The sequence below is a fragment of the Melitaea cinxia genome, chromosome 21 (genome assembly GCF_905220565.1).
Source record: "Melitaea cinxia chromosome 21, ilMelCinx1.1, whole genome shotgun sequence".
Classification (NCBI taxonomy): domain Eukaryota; kingdom Metazoa; phylum Arthropoda; class Insecta; order Lepidoptera; family Nymphalidae; genus Melitaea; species Melitaea cinxia.
The window spans coordinates 6,154,135-6,174,164 of record NC_059414.1 but is presented as its reverse complement, the minus strand read 5'-3'; the positions used below and the strand labels follow the sequence as shown (position 1 = coordinate 6,174,164).

Here is a 20,030-nt window from a genome sequence, read left to right as displayed (position 1 = left end):
GGAGATCTGATAACTTTTATATAGATTTAAAACTTTTGTTTTGTGTTAAATTCGTAGATTTCAGGATTTGAACGAAAAAAAATTATAGTAACAAAAGGTGGAAGTCAGGAATATAATTAGTGTACCCAATAAACATAATATCATCGTTTTAGCTCATAGTCAAAGTATTTGATTACACAGACCAGGAAAAATTTATTTGTACAAAAACTGTTCAGAGCGAGAATCGAACATGCGATCGCCTGCGTTAACGGAACTTTTGACACCATTACACCATAATGGTCCTCTTAAAAGTTCTTCAGCGTTTGTATGTGCATGTTATGTGCACGTTAAAGCACCAAGCATATAATTAAAATCCGCTAAACAATTAGTAATATGCCGTTTTATAAACACGAATATATACATATGAAGTACACGAACAGCGCACTAATTAGACAACATTCACACCAAAGTCTAAGAACACGATAGCAATCGCTGATTTCATTCTAGCAAGTGTTTAGCATGCATTAGCACTTGGTACCGTTAGACTCGTTCCGAACTACTCCGACGTTATGGATTTAAACTACATTCGTCTTGTTATCATTAGAAAAATTAAAATCTTTTTAAAAAAGAATTTATTTATTAACACTAATTAATTTATAATATAAAGTAGGACAACTTAGAGATTATAAATTCGGTAAGTGTTAATGGTTCCGCGATCAGATTCGAACTGGCGCGAACTTTACTATGGAATGAATCTCCGGAGCTAAAGGTGCTGATGAAGCACTTACTCATTATTAATCCCTACAGTACAGGGATGTAACAGTCTATTATATTGTCAATATATTCACGGTTATAGTGTGAAGTATAAACAGATTAATAATTAGTTAATAATATAACGAATAATATAATAAAACTTAAAATAATATTTGTAATGAAGCATTAAAATTATAAGAAACCCGAAGATCGATTTGATAAATAATTTGATAAATAAAATTTCACAAACAGCAGCTAAAACGCTATTATGTAATTTTTGATAGCAGAGCGATAGAGATTGGGGCTATACAAAACCATACCCGATGATAAACGACTGAATAATAGAAACCATAGTTTTAGCTACTAAGTTACTGACTACATTCCAGCTCAACGTAGGTGAAAACGCGGAGAACACTGAAATTTTTTTGAAAACTATTAGATACATAATATCCAATTATGTAGGCCTACACAATAACCAGTAGGCCTGCACTGTGTCTTAGATATACGAAACGTAACTGACTATGAGAGAAAGAGGGAAAAAAATGTGTGCTCGCACCTCTCTCTCCTGCTCCGTTCACCTGACAAAATCACACTTTTCGTAACGCTCTCGTCACGTATTCACAGTTTTACTTCAATAAGTATTAATCAAAAAAATATTTCACTACTTCATATGCTTAACAGAATATGTCCATTTTTTGAGATTATCTATACATATAATAAAATGGTAGGAAAGTCAAAACTGTACATTAAATATTTTTTTAAAAGAATACTTGGGGTGTGATCTACTATCGATACCGAAGACAAAAATATAGTTTTTAGAATTTTTGTCTGTTTGTCTGTATGTATGTCCGGGATAAAGAAAGATAGAAGTCGGGTCAACATATGGGCTACATATTATCACCCTATCACCTACGGGGAACGAGCAGTGAACCTTTATTTCTTCAACGCATTCTGTAACAACGTGTAATCTTACGAAGCATATTTGAATGTTGTTGTTATTATGTTAATAACCATGTCATAAGCTAGCTTCACACTATAAATAAAGACGTTCTGTAGTATATTTAGTATCAGCATTCCAACCGTGCGAAGCCGGGCCGGCCGCTAGTTTTCAGTAAAATTCTCATATTTTCGTTAAATGGTTTAATAAATATAATATGAATCGTAACAGCCAGATATTAGATTCCATTAAATTTTTATCATACTCGAGTAAACAACGAAGCAAATGGGGCAAATCGAATCAACTACGAGTACGATCCGTTAAAACCTGTATCTGATAAGAAAATGTCTTTTATCATTCACTCTGCAAACAGGTGAATGACTCAAAATTAAAGGTATAATCGGTTATCCAGCGCAGCGAGACAAACATAATTATCAAAATTAAAATAATATTAAGATAACGTTTTATAAAGCATAATTCAAGTTTTTAATTTATTTACATTTACGTTTGAAATATGGCGTATTAAAGATAAACCGAGATGTTAAGTCGGCTAATATATCACATGTGTTATTTCATCTGGATAGTACTAAGAGTTTTGTATTTTGATATATAGGAGCTTGCTTCGCCTGCTTCCTATAGTTTCATTTTAAAGAATTCAAACCAAAAATATCGTTATACGAAAACTCGTTATTTACTTCCTGCAAATGCGATGGCAATGCAATAGCATTACGATAGTGTGTAACAGTTAAGTATCTGCAACTCTATACAAAAATAGTTGATTACAGTAATGACATACAGTAGTGACAACTGTAATGAACACATGACACGCTTCACATTTCTATTCTAGGTATGAATATCGCTAAGAAGTTGTGTAGTAATTTTTTGTTACAAATGTATTTATCAGTTATAATAGTGTCGTGGGAATCGACACCGTTACACAATGTCCACCAAACAATTTCCATAAAAGTGTACGATATAAGATTTACGAGTCCTCTTATATTTGTAACATAATGTTGAGCCCACATTGATTTAAAAAAAAAAATCGCACCCACACATATTCTACACATTTGTAAAGGCGTAATTATGTTAAGAAATTGATAAACACGTGCCTAAAGACAGTTTTAGCAATCGTTTATAAAATTTATTCTTTATTATCATAATTTATTCAATGAATATGCAAAAATAATTGCATTTACGCACGCAAATAATATTTATCATTTGATCAAAAACACGGAGATTTAAGAGATCTTTAAAAGGTTTTTTTTTTATAAATTAAACCCTGATATAAAACAATTGTAATATTATTTAAAAAAATAATATAAATTAAATCTTATTTGATCCCCTCTTAATTAGACAGGGACATTAGCTATATTATCACAAATCTGGTGAAACCCAGTCGCCCAGAGCAGCCTAACTCGAGTGGGATTAGGATATAAAAACTTATATCTAGAAATAGTTAGTAAATAACAAATATTTAATAGACTCACCTCGCACCCACTATCACCTGGTCCCTTGCCACATCAAAAAGCAGTTGCGAAAATGATTTGCCGTCCTTATCTTCGAAGATATCGCTATCAGACGCCAACAAGTCTGGAAATTTTATGAATCGTTCAAATTATTTTATTAGAGTAGCATTCCATGAACATGTGTTACATTTTTTATATCGACAAATCAAGTTTTATTGAAATGTTGAAAGATTTAAAGCTTATCTTTTTATTTAGATTATATTAAACATTAAAAAAACTCCAAATTTAAGAATGTATTTTATTTTAGCCGTAAGCAATATTTCAATAACATTATTTCAAAATTAATTGCTTGCTGTGTGGCTACGGCATTAAAGAACATAGCCACCCCCTGTCTTCCCGTGGGTGTCGTAAGAGGCGACTAAGGGGCGGGATAACCATCCAACTGCTGGCTTTGAAATACACAGGCCGAAGATGGGCAGCAGCGTCTTCGGTGCGACAAAGCCAGCCCTTCGTTCACCAACCCGCCTGCCCAGCGTGGTAGGACTATGGGCAACACACACGAGTTCTCACCATTTTTTGGCAAGAACTTGTAGAGGTCTATGTCCAACAGTGAACAGCAATAGGCTGAAATGATGATGATGATGATTTCGAAATTAAATAATCGATACACAAAAACTTGTAATTTTTCTACAAGATTGTATCGTATAACAAACATCATCAAAGTGATTATAAAGAAAAACAAGACTTAGCCGAATAATCGTTAAAAATAATAATTTACATAACTAACAATACCCATTGTTTATTTACTTAATGGAATTTACTGTACAATTTTTTAAATAAACATACACGTTCACGAAAAAGCCGTAAAAGTCAATATATTAACATCTAAATGAATAGTAAACATATGACCCGTTCGATTTGCAAATATTGATCGGCGACAATTTTATTCATAATCCACTAAATGAGTGACCTCGATAAAATTAGTAAAACGAAGTTGATAATTATGACAAGAATCTTAAAGAGCTTTTTAGAAATCGAAAGGTGAACTTTGTTAAAAACTAGCTGTGCCCACGACTTCTTCCGCCTGCAATAGTGATTTTGGACAGCATTATTGGATATATATTTTGGTTTATTTTGGATTATAAACACCGTCGTTTGGGTGACATGTAAATACATGTTCAACGTGATTCTTTAAATTGGCATAACTTTTTTATTTATGAACCGATTGACATGAAACAAACACTACATGTTAAAAAGAAGCTTACCACAATATACAAGCGAAACCGCATCTGAATCGGATACCTAAGCCTTTTCTGACATTAACATGCACAAACTTATTACATTTACATTTTTATTATATCTTTTAATGATTGATGATGATTACGTGCGTCTCCTAACATAAAACCGCTATTATTAATACTTAACCTCCGTACCATACAAAACTTCACCAATTTTCATAAGTCAAAATTCAGGTAGAATTTGGAAACCCTTAAAGAGTTATTGTTTTATTAATTATAATTTAACCTTTAAAATTGTAAATATGACGGTAATTGTTCTTAATTAAAGGTGTGAACTTCAGTCGCGTGTCGGAGCTGGCACGGAATTTTTTCCTTGATATTTTTTCTCGAGTATTTATTTAAAATTGCAAAACTAATTATAGGTCTAGTATGTAGGTAGTTATGTAAAAACGACATCCTGCGGTACATTCGCGAGGTCCGTCAACTTCCTCTCATAGATATGAGATCCGCTAATAGCTCATGTGAATAGACAACCATATCTCAAAAGTTCAAAACGGTGATTTATTTTAACATTATACCAATTCGGACGATATTCGAGAATCAACATTAAAAACTTAGAAAAGGTTAACATTTTCGTTAAATATCACACGACTCTAATAAAAGCATACAAAACACCAGACAATTTTTTATAGATCTTTTACATTATGAAAAGGCTATAACATAATGTACCATAAAATGAGGTCAGTAACCTTTTAATAGACGTTTGTCAGTTACTTATTTACTAGTTTGTTGATCACTACGCCCAAATCTAAAATGTGCAATACGGAGCAATATCGCATTTTAAAATTTTCAATTATAAATCTCATATTCTTCTTCTTCATTGAATGCACTACTTTTTTCACCCTAAATACGTGTTCCAAGGTGTTTTCTCTTTTAAAGTATAAAAATAATCCATAACAGCATCAAATTCAATATTAAAACGTGTTTCATATAAACCAATTCAAGTATACTCTAGCTTCAATGTACCGACAAAATCGTTTGGACACGCCGTATCATAATACTGTTCCGACAGACAAACCGCACATTTCTTAAGATATAAATTAAGACCATGTGCTAAGAAACTATACGTAATATTTAAACATATATAAACAAACTAGGTATATTTAGGAACATATTTGTTTTCATAAACAAAAATTTAGTTTTAATATTTAAATATTAAAATACAAGTTTTTTTTATCCATCGATGTCTTTAAATTTACCTTAGTTTTAACTTTAACTAGAGATTCCCGGAAACCACACTAACATACCACAGTAACCTTTTTATAACTCAATTATCATATTATAGGATAGATATAAATAGAAAGAGATATCGGAAAACATCCTTGACATTGAATATAATAAACTTTCTTTTCATCAGTGGATGATAATGTATTAAACGTTATTTGACTGCACTTAAAGAAAAACCGGTTCGAAATTATTCGTTCGCAAAAACTAGACGCGCTTCCCTGGGTTCAATTTATTCTTTTTTTTTTTATTGATCAGTTGTTCGCAGTTCCGCTTACGAAGAGGTACCTATAGTATTAAAACGATTTCATAGACATCTATTCAAATATATCTAGAACACAAAAAAAAACTTAGCTAAAAACGAGTTCGTTATTTTCGAATCTGAATAAAGTATAGAATATTATAAAGAATTCCTATTTATTGCACAGCTAGTGTGCAAGAAAGTAATGGACCTTTTTTTATATCACTAGGTCGGCAAACAAGCGTACGGCTCACCTGATGGTAAGACCTAATATTTCATCCTTTATTTTTTGTTAGCATTAATATTTTATTACATGGCTATTAAACCTAAACTATTTATTACCTTGTCTATTTATTATCCTGAAATCATCTTCAGGGAGTTCTCCTTTGCTCAGGGAACCGAGAAAAATTATAGCTGCCACTTTGTATACACCCAACATCTTGGCTGTCCTTAACTATTCTGAAACAAACAACGAAACATGCTTTTTATGCTGCTTACAATAGACAAGACAATATTTTGTTAACACAACAAAAATTTAAAGATAATTTGACCATAAATATAAGTAGAACACACGCATCATTAGAAACAAAGCTTGAGTATTATCTAATTAACACGTTTTTAAGAAACAGTTTCTTAAAATAATATAACAAAATATATAACTGGTCTGACGTAAAAAAAAAAAATAGCACGTCATTTTTACTATGAAAAATAATCGTAAAATATTTTATTATGTGTATTTTAAGTTATCTCCAATAATTGTAATTGTAATTTTACTCATTAGGTTACGCTAACGTGCGTCAGTTCGTGTATCGCCTAATCTGTACCTCAGTTTTATTCAAATAGCAATCCTTTTTAGCACATTAGAATATTCAACAATACAAAGAGAAACTTCGAAATGGTTTAAGTCGTTTTGTATCACAACACTGTCAATCTGCACTTCCATTTGCCTATCTGTCTGTCACTATTTTATCTACGGTGTTACAGCTAAAACATTTTATTTTAACACCGATAATATTTCTATCAGCTTTCATACGTAATGAATTTGACTGCCTTTTATATAAGTTTTCTGTTGATCGAAATTATTATATTATTTACATTTTGTATTTATTTGAAAGTGAACATTGAAACGTTATTTTTTATTTGTCTGTTTAATAAAACTTAAAAGCTTTATTGTTAGTCCAATATAAAAATTATTGATAATATTAAAAAATATTTTTATTTAAACGGTCCTAATTCGTTTGAGTTATTACTTCCCGAGATAAATAAAAATGTAAAAACTATTTAAAGTATGTTACAAGTAAAAAAAACACAGGAAATTATATGACATTGTATAAAAAGTTACAATGTTACAGATTACTCGTACGTATCACAAAAAGTGTAATACTTTTGCTTTATAAAAACAGACGTTAAGCTTAACATAACATTAAAAAATAACATATTACTCGATAAAACCTGTATGTATGAGGATGTGTTTTTTGCTTATTCCAGACGTCAGTGTGGTCTAATAATATATTTGCTAGTTATGACCGGAATCGCGATATAACGCAAAAAAACATACACCTGTTAGCAGAGCAATCACTGAGGCATTCCGGGTGAATGATTGAATGTTATTACTACGACAAATTAATATGACTTAATCGCTATTCCGATGGAGAAATGTTTTCTTTATAATTTATAGCGTTTATCGCTTGTATCTTCAACAGCGTTGAGTGCTATTAATTGGTGTTATCGCTTCCTACAGTACAGGACAGGGCGTCCCTTTATTGATATCGCTACAACTACAACAAAGTTATTGATTTCAACTTTGTATTATTCTCATGATCGGACTTTGAAAAACATCGAGTTTCAGCTTCGAAAATGATAAGTTTCTGTACTTTTGAATTATGTTATATTTTTATACCCGCACATTCTTGTATATCTTCGTCTATTACCGATTAAATAATTGTGTTTGCTCGCAAACGAAAAAAAACCGACTTCAATTACATCGACAAGTAAAACAACGTAGATCGACGAAAAAATAGTCAAGCAACTACGCGTTATCAAAGATTACTCAAAAAGTAGTTATCAGATCTCGATAAAATTTATATGTAACCACATGATAAACATCAGCTTTCGATTAAATTAAAAATTATCAAAATCGGTACACCCAGTAAAAAGTAATTGCGGATTTTCGAGAGTTTCCCTCGATTTATCTAGAATCCCATCATCAGATCCTGGTTTCCTAATCATGGTACTAAACTAGAGATATCCCCTTTCCAACAAAAAAAAAATTAGAAAAATCGGTACATCCAGTAGAAAGTTATGTGGTATAATACAACTTAGGTCGACGAAAAAAGCCCCAAGTAAAAACGCATTAATAGATATAACTCGAAAAGTAGTTGTTAGATCTCAAATAAATTTAAATGGGACCAATTGACACACACCACCTTTCGATTAAAACAAAATTTGTCGAAATCGGTCTACCCGGTCAAAAGTTCTGATGTAACATACATAAAAAAAAAATAGAGTCGAATTGAGAACCTCCTCCTTTTTTGGAAGTCGATTAAAAATGTACACACTATCATATTAAATATACCTACTCGTGTATGTGTAATATATGCTATAGCAATATTCAGCTAACCAGCTAACTAAAACATAAATAGAAAGGCTTCACTATGTGGGACTTTACACAGCAATAAAGCGTATTATAGTATTCATCCCATTCCAGTTGTCATGGGAAACTTGTATCTTTCTCAAACCATATTCTTATACTAAGTTGTAATTTACAAGCAGTTATTTCCATGCTAAGTAACGTAACTGCGGGTGTGAAATAGTCGTGATTTTTCCGCTTGTTTGTAAGTTCAACGACGATTTACAACGAAACATTACTTATGTACTCCGATATTACCTGTACTTATTGATACCATAGACATCTAATATATAAAATTCTCGTATCGCGGTGTTTGTAGTTAAACTCCTCCGAAACGGCTTGACCCATTCTCATGAAATTTTGTGTGCATATCGGGTAGGTCTGAGAATCGAACAACATCTATTTTTCATACCCCTAAGTTATAAAGGGGGAGGGGGGTTTAAGAGGGTTAATAAAATATTATGAAATTTTGTGTGCATATCGGGTAGGTCTGAGAATCGGCCAACATCTATTTTTCATTCCCCTAAGTTATATGGGGGGGGGATTGAGAAGTTTAATAAAATATATGGCAAAACAACGTTTGCGGGGTCAGTTAGTTGTATTATAAAATGTAAATAATGTTAATGCAAGTATTTGACTACATATGTATAAAACTTCATAAATCTAACTATCTGTTTATACGTCCATCGTGCGTTTATGATGTTCGTACTCAATTTTACTGATAGCTTATTTAGCTGATAGATTATTTTACTATTTTGTTTTAAACAATATTTACACACTCGTTTGGTTTTCAAGTTAACAATATCCGTTCCAGGATTCACGACTTCTCCATCCTAATTTCATTATAAGCGATTCAACGGTTTAACAATAAAAAATTGCGTGTCATCAACACTAACTACTACTTAAACTTTATTTAAAGTACCTAACTTTTTAACAGTTGTTTATAAATATAATTTCTTATTTGTCTATATTGTAATTTATTGTAAATGCTGTAATTGTATCGATATAAAAATATTTCGTAAAAATAATAATGGGTTGACGTCGAAAATAAAATGATAAGTCTTAAAGTAATATGACTCTTAAAGGTTAAATTATTGTAGTTTCAAAATACGAAATGAGACACAGCGTGGCTCTGTTAGAATAAGATTGTAAGAAGCTTTGTTAAATTTCAATTATATAAAAAATTCTTTAAGGCAAATAAGGCAAGACTTTTAGTAAAATACGAGTATATAAACATATGTAACTTTTGTTAAATCGTTCTACCCTCAATTTAGAAAATAATAATTGTAAACCTCTTGCGGTTATGTAGTTTTTTAACCGACTTCCAAAAAAGGAGGAGGTTCTCAATTCGACTGTATTTTTTTTTTTTTTTTTTATGTATGTTACATCAGAACTTTTGACCGGGTAGACCGATTTCGACAAATTTTGTTTTAATCGAAAGGTGGTGTGTGCCAATTGGTCCCATTTAAATTTATTTGAGATCTAACAACTACTTTTTGAGTTATATCTAATAATGTGTTTTTACTTGACGCTTTTTTCGTCGACCTACGTTATATTATACCGCATAACTTTCTACTGGATGTACCGATTTTAATAATTCTTTTTTTGTTGGAAAGGAGATATCCCTAGTTTGGTACCGTGATAAGGAAACTAGGATCTGATGATGGGATCCCAGAGGAATCGAGGGAAACTCTCGAAAATCCGTAATAACTTTTTACTGGGTGTACCGATTTTGATAATTTTTAATTTAATCGAAAGCTGATGTTTATCATGTGGTCACATATAAATTTTATCGAGATCTGGTAACTACTTTTTGAGTAATCTTTGATAACGCGTGGTTGCTTGACTATTTTTTCGTCGATCTACGTTGTATTACTTGTCGATGTAATTGAAGTCGGTTTTTTTTTTTCGTTTGCAAGCAAACACAATTATTTTGGGACTAAATATTGTATTACATGATTAGTTAAAGATCAACTCATCGTAACTTTAAACCGGTTTGTCTTTATAGTTCTAGCAATTTCTCTATGTAGCGTTTCTTGGCTGTTAAAAGTTTCAGTAACTAGAATAATGAATCACATTAAAGATAGTTTCTTAGAAAAGAATCTTTGCGTAGGAAGGAAACAACTCATACATATGCAAAGTTGGTCTAACAGTCCGCCACAAAAATTATCGTTATGCTTATTAAGTAAAAATAGATCTCGTCCACATGTTCTACAAAATTATGGTTTTTTTAAAAAAAGATGCGGTTTATGTCAGTTATCTTTTTTACTTAAGAAAGGGTAAAAAACTTTATTCATTTTTATTATATTTTTATACAGAACATAAACCCATACCTTAGAATCCAGAAAAGGAAAGACAATATCCTTGAAAATGCCCTATTTTCTAGGAAATTGGCTTACATTAAAAGTCTGACGAAGCTCTTCCCAGACTATAATTATGTTCTAGTAAGCCTTAAAAGTCTTCTAAACACGTTGTACGATATAACGAGCTGCTTGAAAACGAACAAAAAACCTGTGACCATTCCATTATCTGAGCAAAGGCCAAAGCCCTCTGTACTAGGAAACGACAGCAGGCGTGTAATTTACATTAAACTGTGTTATATAAGATCGTTAGTTACGTGAGCGAGTTTTTATTATTCGGTTTTGACGGATAGCCCTCCTCTGATTTGATTTTTTTTTTGGTTGAAACAAGGGGAATTTGTATGGTTTCTTGTATAAGACCATTATCGGAAACGCCTCGATGGCTTCTATTAAAAATAAAACGTTAATGGAAACCACATTATTATACGCATAGATTGTGGTAACGTAGACAAAAATAAAAAGAAAAAGTAAATAAACATATAATTTACTCGTATTTTGTTTTCGCTATATTATATATATCAAATAATTGTGTTGCTATTTTAGAATAACCTTAAGAAATTAATATATAAAATGAACGATCAAAAACAATTGTGGTGATATTTTTAGGAAATGGTTGTCAAAACTAGAAGCTCAACTAAAAATTTATATATCTTATAACGTACACACATGGTCGTCTGTTCCTATGGTAAGCAACTTAACGCCTGTATTATTAAGCCGACTGTTATAACATTTTTTTTATAAATATACATTGAAATAGTACATATATAAATACAAATATTACACCTAGAATCCACTACACAAGGGCCTCTAAATACTACGCCAACGGGCTAGTCAAATTGATTTACCTAACCAATTACTTAAAACCCATTTTATTAATAAAATGGTATTTAGATACTTTAATTAGATAATTTAATTACTCAACAGCATAAAATCATCTGGGCATTATATTATGATTCAAGTACTCTCAATAGACTTGCCCTACATATTGCGCGCTCATTGATTGCTCAGTCTGTACGGTAAGCATGTCTCTAAATACACAGGCGATTCGATTTCGTAATCAAATATTCTATTACATAGTCTTCTCATTAAAAACAGGTTAAATGTTTAAAATGAAGACAATAATTATATAGACAACAACACTATAAAACAATTTTCTATTTTTTTTTAACTAAAACTTCTTTACGAACGCTTGACTTGGGGAGTAAGCTAGTTAATGAGTGACGAGAGCGTTGCGAAAAGTGTGATCGGGTGAGGCGAACGGAAGTTGAGAGGTAGATATAAGTTAGATGGAGCTAAGGAAGTTTTACTTCAGTCGTGTGGTCTAAAGCAGACTCGTTTTCTTTTATTAGACATAAATCCATGCTAATATTAATAAGAGTAAAGATTTGTATTTTTGAATCTTTGTATTGGATAAACTCAATTACAAATTTTATAAATTTACCGCTTTTGTAAAATGCTTTTACCGGGAGACGTTATCACCGAGTGCCAGAGGTTACATATAGCCTTTTTCTTACAAGTGATATTCATCCACGGGCTTATGAATCCATGTCCTTTTTTATTCCAAAAACATGCAATTTTTATTTTTTTTTATTTCAAGGTAGGCGTTACTCAGCAACATCGCTGTTCAAGTTAGACTATGTTTTTAATGTCTCCAAAAGAGACGTGAGTCCACCGACCGGTTCTTATTCTAATGTATGGTACAATTTCTGTTTTTTTTTTCTTTTTTTTATATAGGCTATATTATAACGGGCGAAAATGGAACAGCTAAATTCGTGTAACCCGCGTGGGCGAAGCAGCGAGCGGAAAGCTAGCATACATGTTTATAATAGTCTATTCATATTAGAATATGAATAATAAATCGAATAAGTTAAGAGTCAACCGACGTTTAAAATTCCTTTAGTACGTCGTTGTCGCTGTGTGGTCACTTAATATGTATTTTATTTAAACATAACAGCCCATTAACTGCGAAGAAAAACTAAACATTAAAGATTAGGTATCGAATTGTTTTGGGGTTTTAACCAATATTTTTTGTAATGCTTCAAAATAGAATTTAAAACTTATTAAAATTATTAATTTAATATTAAAAACTTATGTAAGTTGATTAAACACTTGTGAGTGAAAAAGCAAAATATCCCCACGTTCGCAGACGTGAGTTCGATTTCCACTTCGGGCTGATATTTGTATTTACACAAATATTTATTCCTGATTTTGGTTTATGCCAACGTGGGAAGAGACGGTAAAACTAGGTTTTCATGATTAATAAAGATTATGAACCTACCGTAATCGACAGCGGACCCCTTAAGAAATTAAAACACTATTAACATTTTAACATCTCAATAAAATGTTGATAAGGATATTATTATATGTTTGCAAAGACGAGTAGGACGATATATTATTTAAATAAGCTTCCGCGATTCTATTCCAGTTCGAGTAGCCACAGGTGCGACGGGTTAAAGCAAATTTATTGATATTACCGATTAACGATAAGGTGATCTATTTCGATACGACTCGTGGGCTGATTGCCTAAGATTATTTACCCATGTAACGATCGTCGAGTGTTTATTGAGATAGTGCTTTTTAACCTAATTGGCGTTTAAAAACCTCGGGAATGACCGGTGTCCGTAAATGAGTTCCTGTTGAGTTAGGGTTGCCATGAGTTATTTTTCTGAATTATTTACTTAAACCAGTACATATGTATATCAACAAATTACATCGGTGATTTTAATGAAACCAAATTACAAGATAATATACGTCAAAAAACTCAAAACTTTTTTGTTTAATATAAGGCGACGCGTAACCACAACTTTCAGCGTGGTTGCACAGAAAATTGTTATAATCTCTTTTTTTACAATTTTTTTAACACAAATGAGTGACAATTCATCATTATAAGGGCCCTGCAATCGCGTTTCACTTACGTTAAATGACTAAAAACAATATAAGTAAACAGTCAGCAAAAAGAGATATATGAGAGTGGCTAATTACGACCCAAATACAATATTCAAATTTTAGTAAAGGCACACTGCAAACGAGATAGTAGATATAGTAATTACCTTGCTATGTTTTATAAACTTTATTTGTAGGAATGAAAATGGATAATTAAAGTGTAGCTGATTTTAGACTTCGTGACATCGATGAACTGACGTATTAAACGTGTATAGTTGGCTCAACGTGGAAACTATCATCATTACAACCTATACAGTCCACTGCTGGACATAGGCCGCCACAAGTTTACGCCAAAAATAACGTGAACTCATGTGTTTTGCCCATAGTCACCGCACTGGGCAGGCAGGTTGGTGACCGCAGTACTGGCTTGGTCGCACCGAAGATGCTGCTGCCCGTCTTCGGCCTGTGTATTTCAAAGCCAGGAGTTAGATGGTTATCCCGTGGTAGCGGAACTGTGTTATCCCTTAGTCGCCTCTTACGACACCCACGGGAAGAGAGGGGGTGGCTATATTCTTTAGTACCGTAGGCACACAGTACACTATAGGGATGCCCAAAACCTCCTGAGTCGCCACTCAGATGTCTCTCATATGATACGATCAACACAAGAGGATCTCAGAGGAGTCTCGGAGTATTCTTTAGTTTGCAAGCAATCTTCACAGTTACAGGGTTACTAACCGATAATTCTGCTATCTGCGATCAAAGCGTACCTGATGTTTCGCTTCTTTATTTCGTTGCTTTATTCTTTTTATTCTTTGAAAATTATAACACCCAAATCTACATACCTTTTTCTTACATCAGACAACAATACAACAAACACTTAAATTCACACTATATAAAATTTTATTGAGGTTTATTTCTCGACTGCACATTACAATCTCCATTATGTTTTCTCTATTCAACATGCCGCTGGCAAAACTATTTGTGTCGAGTTGACATAGCTAAAAACCGTACAGCAGAAATCTAATTGAACAAACAAAAGTCATATCACCGTATGATACATCTGTGGTGGCCCATCACTAGCCGATTAAAATGAACTCTCATACTAGTAAACGTAGCACAGTACAAACACAATCGAAACATTATTTGACATATTAAAAAAAATGGTATAGCTGTTCGTACCTATGTTTATTTTCTCGTTTTTTTTTTTTATTTTGTAACAGCCCTACTTTTAGTTTAATCACGATGTCATTGTCGCCTCGGGAAATGTTACCTAATCGCTTTGAAATATCTGACTGCGTATTTATGAGAATTACGGTATTTCTATAAAATTTGACTACGAATATTAATTATGGTTTATCTGACATCGATAGAATATAAATTAAAAAAAGAACTTTTGCATTTATAAAAAGTTTTTACCAAATTTAATCTACACTTAAAGCAATATACATGTCAAACATATTTATATTTCGTATATTGCTTTACATTAGATATTCTTTTTTTTTTCTGAAGATTCTTCGTAACTATGTAATTGTTATAACGTAATAAACAACAACATGAGATTTAATACGTCCTAACCAAAAATAAAATTGTCTCAATAAGTAGGTATATGCTACGAGTATTACAAAACAAATCAAAGCAGACTTGTAGTAGGTACCTCTTAAAGTGTGCGCGTAAAAGCAATGTAAAGTAGGTTTTTTTACTATATGGATAAACATACATAAATGTTAGTGATTACACTCAATTGAGCTTTATTTAAAACTAAATTTACAGCCAATATATCATACTAAAAGCGTTGTTTCTCCCAAGAGATGTATTACTTAAATACTTTTAAACAAAAAATCATCATAAGTTAAAATACAAATAATATAACTGATTTGACCTTTATTGTTGTAATGTGCATAAATTACACCGACTGCAAAACACATCAATTCTTGCGTGACTTGTTTTTAAAATTTACTCAATTTTGATTGGTAGCATTCACTTTTAGAGATATTTAAAAATAACCTTACACAAGGTCGAACGTATAATTTACAACAAAAAATGCATTATTTTTTATCAATACACATTTACAAAATTCATAAATTTAAATTATATTTTTTATATCAATAATACGCGATATCTTTAGCAAACGTGGGATTCGAATACATACTTACAACTATGTTCAAAAAAGAATATTGATAAACTATTTGGTTGGGATTTTCGAAACTGACTTTCAAATTTTTTTAGATTTTTTGTACAGATTGGCGTATGATATTTTTGATTCTTAATTTTTAAAAGTTATGCTTGATCGCGACTTATTTTTACGACGACATATTTTTTAAATAGCTGACCATTATTTGATTAATTTAGGTAAGCAGTATCTCTTTGTTTTATTGACTAGTTATTAATAATAATTAATTAATATTTTTAATTGAAACATCAAAATTTTCAATATAATATTCTAGCTGGTCGTTAAATATTGATAATTCCGAAGCACTTAAATGATATATCGCATCATGATTGACCCGTATTGATAACTGAGGTATGTTTACTCATAAATGGTAGTAAAACACCTTAACAGATAAGCTGATAACGGCACTTATATGTAATTACGCATTATCGAGTGAAAAATATTTTAAGTAATATATTGTAATACATAAATATGTATTAAAAATATTTTTTTAATAATTATAAGAATATTTACAGAGCACGATCATATCATAATTATGATGTAAGATTCTTTATATGTCTGTTAATTATAAGTGTAGCATTTAAAAATATGTACTTAAAGCAACTATTGACGTTACCTTAAAGGGAATGAAAATTAAAATTCGGTTTCTGTACATATTCGTATAAATAATACAAAATAAACGTAATGAATACATATATGTATTAAATGAGGCCTATATGTCTCAAATGTCTGACCAGTGAACTAACATCTCATTTAAATCTTCTAGTAAGAGTCGAAGTAGGGACGAAAATATACTTACATAACTACACTAAATTATATATATTTAATAATTACCCCCTGAAAATAGACTTATACATATAAGACAAAAAATGTAACTTCTAAAACTATTTATATTCACTGTTAAGTTGTGTTATTATACAAAATAAAACAACACAAGGTAACAATTAAAAATGTACAAAAAAGTAAATACATACAATAACTCACTGATTTCTCGCAATCTCATCGGCTGTCTCGCAACGCTTTCAAAAAGTTAATTAACGAACTACCCACTGGCTGTGATCTCACTATTGACACAATAAACCCGATAAATTATATCGATTATAACCGAGGACTCGACAATACAAGCACCGCTTGCTTGTTAACAGTGCAAAGTTATTTACTCGAGAAAGTGATACATACATTCTCATACAATATATAGACTTGATATTTTAATTGAGACATATAGTTTTTACGTAATCTTTTTTTTCTTATTATTATATTAGTAGGTATCAAATTTTTTGATTTAAATTATATAAACATACTTAGTAAGAAATTCTACGAAATAATATTTTATGTCTTCTGAGAACCAATTAAATCTTTGTAATTAATATGGCTGTTAATGAACAAAACTTTAAGGTAAATAATAAATTAACCGTTTCAAAAGCTTTTATTACTTGTGCGTAAGAAATAGTTTCGCACCATTTCTTATTAAGAGTACACGAATAAACCGAACGTGATAATACAATAAATTTTACTCTCGCAAACAGCTCTGCCATAACACCTCACATAATTCGCTAAACAAATATTATTAGCAGCTTAAACTAAACATTTTTTCCATCGACTGTACAAAGCTACGTGCCTGCGAGCATGTCGATCACAATGAACACATATCGCTAAAAACATACCAATATACAATAAGTGGCTCTAGCACAGGGAACAATAGTCTCTCACAAGAAAACCCTCTAAAACAAGGAGCCACTGTTACTTAGAATAGGTAAGAAACGATGAACCCTACGATCAAAGCTGGTCTGGTTAAGATCACGGACGCGTTCAAATTTTATTAGACGAGTAATAAATTGTCTTTATTGTACAGTGAACGTCTGTCAATCTCTAACAAAATTTTATTTTCGATTACGTTGCTATAAAAAAGGAAATCGTAAACTAAAACAAAAAAAGAAAGTAAAAAGTGTTTATGTGTTAAAATGAAAAATTTAAACTACAATATTATTCTTGTTTAAAATCGATGATAAAATTTATGAGCAACTGATAAATGTTATAAAAAGATTGTCATAATTTTATTGTAAAGAGATAAGAGGGTACATTTACATTAATATAGAATACTGAACACCGGTAGTACTTTAGGCGACTGATATCACGTATCAATAATCATAATTAAACTAGTTCAATAAAATCGAACTGAAAGACAGCGGTTTCATTACTGGGTTCATTAAATTTTCAAATGCCAAATATTGATATTTAAGTGGTGAAAGATAATTGTGTTTGCAGGCAAACGAAGAAAAACCGACTTCAATTATATCGACATGTAATACAACGTAGGTAGACGAAAAAATAGTCAAGTAAATACGCTTCATCAAAGATTACTCCAAAAGTTGTAATCACATCTCGATGAAATTGAAATGTGACCAAATGATAAACATCGGCTTTCGATTAAATTAAAAATCATTAAAATCGGTACACCCAGTAAAAAGTTGCATGCATGTTTGAAGAGAAACTTTGAGATGCACGTAAGCGCTCAATAGTACAGCGAGATTAAATTAAAAGTATATTAACAATTTATAAGTCTAACCCAGCAGTGGGACACTGCCTAACTGTAGCATTCATTGGAATAAAATAAGCCTTATAGTTTATTTGGTGACAAAATCAGTATTTAAATTGATTATTTAGCTCTTGACGCTTATTAACAATAAATTGTAATAAAAATGTAAAAAAGTGTATTTCTACGATTTGAGTTTGATTTTGATAGCTCCAGTCTCCATATGAAGCATAGACCATAAATGATAGGGTTTCAAAGGTCAAGCTCTAAGTAGAACCGGTATTGGTTCAAGGTGGGGTTCAACGAAACTAGACTTAGGTTAGGTATTATTTATTGCTCACAACCTCACACTCAGGTCGTCCTATTTGTTACTGCATGCGATGCAACACGGGTGGTATTAACTTGATTTATTGTGATAATGACATACAACTAATGCCTTTAATTGACTACTTACATTGAGTTTGTGATCTCCACTGCACCTATCAACTTCCTACATTTATTTTTGATCCTACATGACATGAACAAAATCATTCAATCAAAATCAAAAATAAATTTATTCAAATAGGATTCAAAAGCACTTTCGAATCGTCATTGATGCTATTTAACCTTTAACCACTACTAAAAATCAGTTTCCTGTATTGAAAAAAAAAACGCCTTGTTCTTACCGTTAAATTATAAACGGTTCTGGCAAAACGAATCGTTTTTTGAATATAGGAATTCAATATACTGATTTTAACCAATTGTATGAAAGAACAATAACTAAAAGAATATTAACAAATAAATTAATTAAAATCTTTCATTTTAATTTAAAGTAGCCTATCGGAAAACAATTTTTAAATGGTTAGTTACTTCGAGAAAAATAATAAACATTTTAAACTATGCTTCTTTTATAGGAGTATAGAATCCAACGGCACGTTTTAATATATTTCTTTTTTTTGGCTGTCCTTCTTTTGATTTCGTTTCTATTGTCATCATTTTCTGTGCTCGTTTAGCACAAAGCAGTGTCCATCTGTGTGTAACAAATAACACATGTGAGTCTTCCTGGAAAGAAATTGAAAAGGAGATAGGTGCAGTTCAAAGCTTTGAACAACTAAGCTTTTATTTTGACTCTACAGAGGACGTGTTTAATTTTATTTACTCGTATATTTTATACTACATAGATGCGACTCGCGGTTTTCCCGCGTTATTGTCGACCTCGTGGGAATATCGGTATACAAAATATCCTATATGTTATTCTGGATTAGGAGATCCTTTACTCCCATTACAATCATTTTAGTAACTTTGCGTGAAAGCATAAAAAACATCTGCCCGTCGCTCCATTATCACAAACTTCCGACTTTAAAATATTTATAGGATATTCTAGTAATATTAGAAAAAGAAATAGGTAGATACCTATATACTGGGGATGTTTTTAATTGTAGGAATTTTTCGAAATTTACCCACCAAGGTTATGTGAACGGGGTTGGCAGTTAATTGTAGGTACTGCTGATGTAGACTAGTGATAGTGGTCGGCATATGTCTACATATATATATCTACGACGATCTCGATCATGATAT

At 31.4% G+C, this 20,030-nt stretch overlaps 1 protein-coding gene across 1 annotated transcript in view; it reads right to left on the bottom strand.

Annotated features, from left to right (window-relative positions):
- Window positions 1–6,371, bottom strand: part of LOC123663866 (semaphorin-5B) — a 38,573-nt gene extending 32,202 nt beyond the window's left edge. The window contains exons 1-2 of the mRNA XM_045598511.1: window positions 6,241–6,371; window positions 3,157–3,259 (exon numbers count right to left, since the gene is read on the bottom strand). Coding sequence (XP_045454467.1) covers window positions 3,157–3,259; window positions 6,241–6,337 — 200 coding nt within the window. The 5' untranslated portion in view covers window positions 6,338–6,371. The remainder of the gene's footprint in view (window positions 1–3,156; window positions 3,260–6,240) is intronic.
- Window positions 6,372–20,030: the final 13,659 nt, after the last annotated feature.